The sequence below is a fragment of the Triticum dicoccoides genome, chromosome 5B (genome assembly GCF_002162155.2).
Source record: "Triticum dicoccoides isolate Atlit2015 ecotype Zavitan chromosome 5B, WEW_v2.0, whole genome shotgun sequence".
Lineage (NCBI taxonomy): Eukaryota > Viridiplantae > Streptophyta > Magnoliopsida > Poales > Poaceae > Triticum > Triticum dicoccoides.
The window spans coordinates 680173854-680184252 of NC_041389.1; the positions used below are offsets into that span (position 1 = coordinate 680173854).

The window sequence follows — 10399 nt, forward strand, 5'->3', positions numbered from 1 at the left end:
GAGGAACAAAGAGGAACGGAGATGAACTCCGAAGAACTTTAAGAAAACCCTAATGCAGATCTATGGTGAGGGAAGAGGAAGGCTTACCGAGGCTGTTGAACAGCGGAGGTGCGCAAACGAGCTCTGGTGCATTCAGGTCGATGCAGCGGCCGAGGTTGACAAAGCGGATGAAGGTCGACGGCGGCGGCGGAGCTCGGGCGATGGAGGTGTTGTGAGGAAGAGGACGAAGACGAGGAGGCAAGGAAAAAAATGAAAGGGGCCCCTAGCCCTATTTATAAGGCAGAAGGATAAGTGGCATGCACGAGAATCGAGGAGGCCAAAAAAGATTGTGACAGCAAAGATGCCTTGATTTTCACAGATTCATTAAAAGTGAAGGCATATTGAGATTTGAGCTTCATATGATATTAATGTGAGATGACGTCATGGCGGCTTACCGCGATTCTGTGAGCTGATGTCACGGCGGGTCATAAGATTTCATAAGGACTGACAAGGAAGGATTTTTTCTAAGTGTTGAAGATTGATATGAACAAGTTCACATCAACATGGGGCCTAATGTTGGGGATATGACTATTGGGTATGACCCGCCCAGGAGGGGCCGAGTCATGCCACTGGCGGTTCATAATGAGGAGGCCCAAGAAGATGTTGAAGATGGCGGTTCATGAAGCAAGCTTACTGAAGGCCCAAGACCCGGAGGAGGCTTGAGGCCCACCGGTGTAAACCGCCATATGTTTCACTTGTATGATAAGGAAAGTTTAGTTCAGTCATCAAGCCGGACACGTTGTGTATGAGCCGACCGAGACTCTGTAAGCCACCGGGCATCAGCCTGTGTATATAAAGGGGTGACCTGGCGGCGGGTAAAGGCAAGAAACAATGAGAACTAGGTCAAACATATTCGCTCCCTGGTAATCGAAACCCAAGCAATACAACCTAATGCAGGAGTAGGCCTTTACCTCGTTGCGAGGGGCCGAACCTGGGTAAACTCTCTGTGTCCCTTGTCCCGTTTTAACCCCTTCAAGCTAACTACATTGCGATGGCTCCACACCTAAGTCCTTATGCTAGGGCATCTGCCGTGACAATTCCACGACAGGGAGTGATTAGCCTAGCGGCGATTGCTGTCTAATTAGGACTCTAATTTTATTTGACCAATTCAAGAGAGAGAGAGAGAGAGAGAGAGAGAGAGAGAGAGAGTAGCTATGCGTGAGGACTCCTCCTTGGATTTGATTTGCTCTTGATAGAACTTTCCATAAATAGACCGAAACAACTGTGGACGTTAATTATACCTTTCCAGGATTTTTGAAATGCTTCCGAGACCATTCAGAATAGTTCGATCCATTTGAAATACTTTCGGAGCTCATTCTCTTTGGTCCCCAAGTTCTCATAAATATTACTAATCGTTAAGTGTGACCCTGCAGGTTGAGAAATAAATGGACATGACTTGAAACACTTTCCAGTTAATTAATAGTTAAGAGCAGGATTTTGACACCCCTGTTAACACCCAATATTTAGGAAGCTCTCAAGTGACCCTTTTGTTCCTACATATCATTCTATTTTCTTTGCTATACGTTACAAAACGCAAGGCTGGATCGTGATCAACACTTTAATCACTGCACTTGTTATCCTCGTTGCCGGTTAGTTCTCTTTACTCATATTCGTACTCTCGTATCCAAGTTATCTCAATCACCTGTGTCTAACCAGATGATGTTTGCGTACTTGTTATCATTGACTTTTGAAAGAGTTCAATTATTTTAAAACAAAAAATCATAAATTTGAAAAGGAATCACCAAAAAATAAAAATAAACATGAATATGGAAATTTTCACAGATTTTTAAAAGTTTACAAAAAATTGAAAAAGGTACACAAAAATGGGAAAAGTTCCTGAACTTGAGAAAAGTTAACAAAATCAAAAAATAATTCACAAATTTGAAAAGAACATCGCAAAATTTGGAAAGATCCTGAAATTTGAAATTTTTTAGGATTTTGAAAATGTTCACAAATTTGGAAAAAGTTCCCAAAATTTGAAAAAAAAAGATCACGACTTGAGAAAGGTTCACGCATTTGACAAAGTTCATGAATTCATGAAAAGTTCATGAATTTGAGAAAAGACCATGAATTGAAAAAATGTACATGAATTTGAAAGAAGTTCACAAATTTTTTAAAAGTTTGCAAATTAAAAAAATATGAAAAAGAGAGGAGGGAAAAAAATTTAACATGCGGTCCAAAAAAACAGAAAAAAGATAAACCACCGTTGAAGCTTCTCAAAACCGGGGTGGAAGCTTCCCCAAACTGGGAGAGGTTAAAGGATAAAACACGTGGTTTATGGGCCGCCAGCCAGATAAGATCGAAGGCAGATGTGCATCCTATACAGATATAACTATAAGTAGTGTGGGATCCTATTTATTTCATAGGTTGGAGAATAGCCGCGAATGCTATTCTCGCATTAAGCGAGCCCGTAGAAACTCTCGCTGCGAGCTTCAGCAGTAACGAGCCGGCCCACTTCAAAAGAAAACATAGGAAAAGAAAGGACACTGGGAGGGGCAGCAATGCTACATTCACGAAGTGTTTACATGACTTTTACGGGCGAAGACTGAGGTAGATTATTTTAATTGGTTAGTAGATGAGGCGGGCCCCACCCTAAAAATCAGGGGGGGGGGGGAGATTTGTGAGGGGAGGAAGGGTCAGTCCGTAAAGCCTGTAAAAGCTCCCCCGTGAGTCTAGCGTTTTTTGGGGAGGGAGGTGGGGCTCGAACCGTGGCCTCCTCAATAGAGTTCAACGGTGCTAGCCATGTGGCCCCCGTGAGTCTAGCATTTTTGCGAGGAGGGAGGTGGGGCTTGAACCGTGGCCTCCTCAATAGAGTTCAACGGTGCTAGCCATGTGGCGGGGCTTCTCTGGTTTTGCTTTTTTACTCTTTCTCTCGAGATGTATCTTTTTTCTTCCTTTCTCCTTTTTTGTTTTTCCATTCTTTTTCCATTTTATTTTCATGTTTTTGTTTTTTTGGGGTTTTCTTCTTCATTTTTGGTTTGGTTTTCTTTCCTCTTCTCCATTATTTTGTTTTTTGTTTTTATTTTTTCTTATGTTGGTTTTCGTTTTCACTCTACATTTTTGCATATGTCAAAAACATTTTTAATAAGTGATCAACATTCTTTGTATACACATTCAACATTTTTCCAACGCTCATTCAACAATTTTCAAATACTTTTTCAACATTTTAATACTTATTGAACATTTTCAAATACTCGCTCAACATTAATACTTATTCAACATTTTTAAAATACTCGTTTAATATTTTTAATACTTATTCAACATTTTTAAATAGTTGTTCAAAATTTTCAGACACTCGTTCCATATTTTTTTAATTTTTATTTAAAAATTCAAATACTTGTTCAATATTTGAATATTTATTCAACATTTTAAAATACTCATTCAACATTTTTAAAATACTTGTTCAAGATTTTTTAATATTTTTTCAATATATATATATGTAAAAAAATAAAGTATGAAGAAAATACAAAAAAAACAAAAAACGAGAAAAAAAAATAGAAGAAACAACAAATAAACAGGTCGTGGCCTCTCGCGTGGCTGGCCCTGCCCATCTGGGGCTCCCCCCTGTCTCACTTAAAGCTAGGAATAGGTGGGGGGAGGGTACAGAGAATAGGGTCGGATCCTATCTGGCGCCATTTGCACCCGATACAGCTCTTTCCACAAACAGGCGCACAACGCTGCAAGGAGAATCAAACCCGAGACCTCCCCGCTTAGTGAGACGTTGCAACAACGACCGCGCCACCTAGCCAGCTGTGATAACTTACATCTTTTCTTTCCTTTCCTCTTTCATCTTACCTTTTTTCATTTCCTTTTTCTCTTTTTTCAAATTTTCTTTTTTCATATTCGAGAAATTTTCTTTCTTCACTTTTTGTTTTGTGAAAATGGATGAATTTTTTTTACAAATTCAATGAACTTTTTCCATAATCAATGACCTTTTTTCAAATCTGGCGAACCTTTTTCAACTCCGATGAACGTTTTTTGAATTTGATGATTTTTTTTCTGAATTTTAACGATCTTTTTCATATTTGGTGATTTTTTTTCATTCGGTGAACTTTTTTTTCAAATTCAATGAACTTTTTTTGAATCCGATGAACTTTTTTTCAAATTTGTTGAACTTTTTCAATTTTGTGTTCAAATTTGATTAACTTTTTTTAGAATTGATGAACTTTTTCTAAAATTTTTGTACTGTTTTTAAATTCGTTTTTTCTTCAGATCCATGTATTATTTCAGTTCTGTGAACGATGGGACGAACAAAAAAAAATTACAACGAACGAACGAAACATGCTCATTGGGAAGGAGTGAGCGAGCGAAGAAGGGAAGGAGCGTGCTAGCTGGGCTGGTCCACACGAGGCTGCTTCGTGAGCGCCCGCTAAGCGAACGGGCGCCAGAGGCGCCGAAGAGCAGGTCTCGGGTCGTATCCAAGCTTCAATTGGGCCAGCACATTCCCGGTTTTTTGACCCCACCGGTTTTGGGAAGATTCTAGAACCATCACTGAACCGGATTTTCCCTTTTTTGTTCTTTCTTTTTCTTTTCCTTTTTATATTTGTTTTACTTTTTTGGGTTTTTCTTTTATTTTATGTTGAATTTTGTGAATAAGTTTTTGAATAGCTGGCAACATTTTTTGAAATTCATGAAAATTTCTTAGTCTGGGAACCATGTTTTGAATCCTCGAACATATTTTTAAATTTGTTAACATTCTTTGCATCAGTGAACATTTTTCTGAACCGATGAACATTTTTTGAATTTTGGAAACAATTTTTAAAATTTGAGAACAGTTTTGTGTATTTCATGAACACTTTTCAAGTTCATAATATTTTTTGTATCGATGAATATTTTTTGAAATCTGAGGAAAAAATGAAATTCACTAGCATTTTTTTATTGACATACGTTTTTGGAGTTAATGAACCTGTTTTTAATATTCAAACATATTTTGGTTGGAGGATCATTTTTTGGTGTGCATGAACATTTTTGAATTTGAAATATTTTTAAGAAAATTCATGAAAATTTTATGAAATCCCTAATTTTTGAAAATTCGTGAATTTTCAGAAAATTGGAACATTTTTTGAAATTAGTGAACGATTTTTGAAATTATGAACTTTTTTTCTTGAATTCGATATTCGTGACTAGTTCTCAAAGTGAAAAATAACAAAAAGGAACAATGAAGAAAAACAAGAACCATTGGATCTTTTGCAAGTACTACCTCTTCTTGGTGCCTGCGGCCCACATAAAGCTTCTCCCAGTTAGCCCGTATGAAAACGGTACTTTTGCGCCGATACGCGGCCCATCCAAGCCCGACTTGACTGCCGGCCGGCGACGGGAAATCGGCCTCGCCAATCTCTCGCCGGCTTCCCTCCGCCCCTGCCCAACGGCGTCTGCGGCGGCGCTCGCGTCAGATCGCAACCAAGAAGAGGTGATCTGCCCGCGCTGCTCTGCTCGTCCCGGTGGAGGCGGACCTGCGGCAGCGGCGGCGATGGAGAAGGGAGGGGAGGCGGGAGGCGGCAGGCCGGAGTACAGCATCATCGTGCCCACCTACAACGAGCGCCTCAACATCGCCCTCATCGTCTACCTCATCTTCAAGCACCTCCCGTAATCTCCCATCAATCACCCACCTCCGTGCATCCTCTTTTAGTTCTTTCGGTAGTTGAGATCTTTGTTGACGGAGGTCGTTTGTGATCCGGATAGGTTCCAAGCCTGCTCAGATTTTCTGCTGTGTAGATAAACCTGGGGCGGGGTGCGTGATTGAAGCTTTCGTTTAAAGGCTAGTACTGCTAATGGCTCTGGGGCTCTCCAATTCCCCACTCACGTAGTGCAACTGTATAAGACCCCTTTGGAACTAACTAGTATTGCATTCGATTCAGGCCATGAGATATGGTTGTGATCGCTGTCGCATCTCATCATGTGTAGCTGGCAAATGCTAGTGATCCTGTGATCCAGAAAGATTCCAAGCCGGCTCAGATTTTCTCTTCTGTAGAATAAACCTTGGGCGGGGTGCGCCCACATCAACTGAAAATTTTGTTGCTAATTGCTATGAGGTTTGCAGCCCAGGTTAAGCAGAAAATTCAGTAGCTATTAGTTCATTCTGTACTCACATGTCGCAACTTTACAACACCTCTGCAATTGCCTATTGTGTTTGATTCGGACCTGGACCATGAGATATGCTCATTGTCGCTTTTTAGAGGTATGTAGATGCTAAATGCTAGTGGTGCCGTGTTCAGAGGAATTGAGTCTCTGTTGTCCACTTTATCTTGTGAGAAGAACTCTCAAAGAACATCAGAGCAAGGTGAAAGTGTCATAAGACGATTTCAAAAATAGTTTCTACGGTTTTCGGCCCGGTTTCCCTTATAAACGGGGTCAATTTGTTTAGGTTTTCGATCCTGTTTCCCTTATAAACGGGATCAGCCAAAGTTAAGGGGTGACTCTTGGCTTTGGCAGCTTTTTGAGCAATATATTCAGGTGGGGATCCTCTCCCCCCCGGTGACCGTTCAAAAAAAAAAAAATAGTTTCTGCTTCTTGTTATTTTGTCGAAGACTAGGAAGTTATTCAGAGTTATCCAAAGTATATCTGGTCCTGTCAATGTGCTTAGCTGGTTTCAGTTAGCACTTAACAGTGTTCATACCCTAGATTGTAGTGCTGGTGTCAACTGGTTAGCTCTGAATAACTTCCTAGTTGGTATGACTACACCATCTTATTTTTAGATTTGATAAAACCAGATTTCTCTGAATCTTACAAGCGCTGGCTCTTTTTGTATTCACATTATCTGTAGCGGTTTTTTAGAATCCATCACGCAGCACATTTATTTGTAGCATCCAACATGTTTTCTGTTGCTGTTGTATACACATAGTATTTGGTCAGTATTACAACATGTTCTGTTGGTTCTGTATACTCTTATTATATTTAGCATGATGTTGGTGTATTTCAAATCACAAGGCTGTTGCATTTATTTACTTAACTTTAACTGATGATGTAACTTTCTACTGTAGGGATGCCAAGTTCGAAATCATTATTGTGGATGATGGAAGCCCCGATGGAACTCAAGACATTGTAAAGCAGCTGCAGCAAGTATATGGCGAAGATCGTGTTGTAAGTAATTTAACAAACATGTTGATGTATGAGTTTATGTATATATTTGTGGTCCAAGTTTTGGTTATTAATGACTTACTGCAATGTTTTTTACCTGATATAATTCCAGCTACTGCGAGCTAGACCAAGGAAGCTAGGACTTGGTGAGCTTAGCTGCCCATTTCTACCTATGGTGATTGTTATGCTTGATGTTTGTGTTAATGAACTACTGTAAACATTCAGGTACTGCATATATGCATGGATTAAAGCATGCTTCAGGGGAGTTCGTTGTTATAATGGATGCAGATCTATCTCATCATGTATGTTTCTTCTCATTTTCTTCTCTATGTTATTTGGCATAGTTGAGTATTTAAATAGTTCTGTTCCTTTTAGTTACTGATTCCTTTTTCTGTTCTGAACAGCCGAAGTATTTGCCAAGCTTCATCAGGTGAGAATCATATACTGAAAGATGCTTTTAACTTTATCCGGCAAGAATGATTGGATTAGTATGCTTTGTATTTTATGTTATTGAGGAAACTGGCAGGACTGGTGAGTCTCTAGTAGCAGAAGAGAGAAACATAATTACAGTGGCTGTTTTCAACAGTAACATCACAGAGTTCACATGTAGAGTGGCTCCTGTCGGTGTCAATCAAGGCCACATTAAGCACTTCCACATATTGTGGGTGGCGTAGGAGACATCCCTATTTTCACTGGGGGTCTTAATTACCCGTGCTTAGCAATTTGCCTGATCATCAAATTAAATGTGAATAAACCACTCCACAGACCAAAAAATATCACCAAGATGGACAGAGGCACTCCTTCCGGCCACCGAGAGAATCCAATTCTGACCTTCTAATACCTTCTTTTTTCTATTCTTCCTGGCTGCCAATTAGTACAGGACCAGGGTGCAGTCGCAAATAGGGATTCCTCCAACCCAATTGCTCTGCATAAGATGCAAGGGTAGCGCCACAGTCATGGTGGCGCCTCCACTTGATTGCTCGCTCTCACTCTGCCGCTGCATCCCTTCTTTCTTGGTTCCTCTATGGACATGTGTTCTTGATTGCTCGCTCTCACTCTGCCGCTGCATCCCTTCTTTCTTGGATCCTCTATGGACATGTGTTCTTGTGCGCTTTGTTTCTAGATAGATACAGATATAATTGTGTGGCAGTGAGGAGAAATTGAAAGGCCGGTCTTACAGCTGCCTCCAAACACGGATGATCGATATCCTCTCGTCGTCGTTCTGGGATGGTAGTAGCATGATGTGATGTGATTCGGCGAAAGGTTTTCTCTGAGCCATTCTCCCCAGCTGTTTATATAGGCTGGCATGGGCACTGACACTGCCCTACTGTATGCTTTGTAAATATTAAGTGCACATTTATACTCCCTCTGTTCCTAAATATAAGTCTTTTTAGAGATTTCAATAAGAACAACATACGGATGTATGTAGACATATTTTAGAGTCCGCATTTTGCTCCATATGTAGTCCGCATTGGAATCTCTAAAAAGACTTATATTTACGAACGGAGGGAGTAAAATATAAATTTTTCTATTTACTCTGTTCTGTTTTGACTGGTCTCTTCTCTTCGGCAAAATATGTCTTAATTAGCCAGTTTGCTCTTGTCAGGCCTAGAAATGGAATTTTGGCTAACAAAGACATAGATATGTACCTTGTTGAGTGTTAGTTGTTTGATTTAATGGCTGAAACAACTTCAGCGAAGTTTGGTATAGCTGACTATCCAAGCTCACAAAAACAGTTACTTGGAAGAACCTATATAGCTTTGTAAATCATGTTCATCATTGGCCAGGAAGCAAAAGGAAACCGGTGCTGACATTGTAACTGGCACCCGTTATGTTAGCAACGGCGGTGTCCATGGTTGGAATCTTATGCGGAAGTTGACCAGCAGGGGAGCAAATGTTCTGGCACAGACGTTGCTACAGCCTGGAGCTTCTGATCTGACTGGATCATTTAGGTGTGTCTCATTTTATTTAATAAATATGGAATAAGATCCCAATAATTACTTTTATTTGATGCTTCGCCCGATTTCCTAGGCTATATAAGCGAAGTGTTTTGAAGGATGTCATCTCCTCCTGCGTCAGCAAGGGCTATGTATTCCAAATGGAGATGATTGTCAGGGCTACTAGGAAAGGTTATCACATTGAAGAGGTAAGCCATTTCGCGCTCACCCATTTTCATTTGTGTAAGGCTGGATTATAATCTCTTGGCTTTGATAGTTGTAACTTTGCTTCTCATGTCCAGGTCCCAATCACTTTCGTTGACAGGGTCTTCGGAATCTCAAAGCTCGGTGGCTCCGAAATTGTTGGATATTTGAAAGGCCTTGTGTATCTGTTGCTCACAACATAGGTCGAGAAGACACCGCATGCATGATTGTTATAGGACAAACTCTTGTTAGAGTGATTTTTCTTATGTTTTCACAGCTTGAACTGCATAATTGTACTAATGTTTTCAGACCTACAATTGAATTATATACACTAGTTTTGGTCTGTGAGTATCCATATATGAATTGTGTCCTGTGACTAATGTATCATGGCATAGTGGTTGGCCATCTGGTTGCGCTGAAACTGCCGGCTTAGCTGCTTACTGTGTAGTTGCATGGGTTGATCATCCATGGGATTGCTGATTCAACTGCTACCTTGAAGAACTATATGCCTGTATATCAATGAACATTCCTCTTGCAGTTATCATGCAAGTTTAATGGATGGACGGCACATAAACAAGAAGACAGGAAACACATGAGCAGTTTTCATATGTTTCATTCAACTGATCCTAAGTGTGTAATAATGCCCGAAGGAAAAGATTCACAGAACACACATATCTTGTCTTCCATCTCAGAGCACCCTTATTTAGTGCAACGCAGAAATATGTAAAAACTGAGAGCACTTAAAGAGGTATGATCATCCAAATCCTGAATCTATATTACATCAAAGGAACCGCCTGGAAATCAGTCCCAGAAAACATAACCACAAACAACCACTCTCATCACAAGTCGAGATTTTTTGTAGGTCCTTTTGGTTGGTAATAATCCCCGACACTAACTTGCCGTCCTTCCTTCTCAATCTTCATTCTTCTCCTTTTCTTTTTCTAGCTTCTGTAACACACCCAAAAGAAGTTAGAATGCATTTCAGAACAGGTTGCACAATGACATTGAATGCAGCAAATATCAGAGAACAAAATGACTTAGAAACACGAGTTGCTGCTTCGTAGAACAGGTTGCACAATGACATTGAATGCAGCAAATATCAGAGAACAAAATGACTTAGAAACACGAGTTGCTGCTGCGTC

The 10399-nt window shown here is 40.2% G+C and overlaps 1 protein-coding gene and 1 non-coding gene across 2 annotated transcripts; both read left to right on the top strand.

The window, feature by feature from the left end:
- The first annotated feature begins 5315 nt into the window (after nt 1-5315).
- Nucleotides 5316-9614, top strand: LOC119312580 (dolichol-phosphate mannosyltransferase subunit 1-like). Its single transcript, XM_037588314.1, has 8 exons — nt 5316-5625; nt 7020-7119; nt 7229-7262; nt 7342-7418; nt 7521-7546; nt 8904-9068; nt 9148-9262; nt 9356-9614. The coding sequence occupies exons 1-8, from the start codon at nt 5510-5512 to the stop codon at nt 9458-9460; spliced, it is 738 nt and encodes a 245-aa protein (XP_037444211.1). The 5' UTR covers nt 5316-5509; the 3' UTR covers nt 9461-9614.
- Nucleotides 8261-8395, top strand: LOC119313483. The gene has a single exon (XR_005151763.1). It is a non-coding gene; the product is annotated as a small nucleolar RNA snoR113 (small nucleolar RNA).
- Nucleotides 9615-10399: the final 785 nt, after the last annotated feature.

Bases quoted from the DNA above. Each gene is read 5' to 3' on its own strand.
- LOC119312580 (XM_037588314.1), top strand. From the start codon at position 5,510: ATGGAGAAGGGAGGGGAGGCGGGAGGCGGCAGGCCGGAGTACAGCATC. The intron at 9,069-9,147 runs GTGTGTCTCATT...CCGATTTCCTAG, and splicing joins GATCTGACTGGATCATTTAG to GCTATATAAGCGAAGTGTTT. The intron at 9,263-9,355 runs GTAAGCCATTTC...TCTCATGTCCAG, and splicing joins AAGGTTATCACATTGAAGAG to GTCCCAATCACTTTCGTTGA.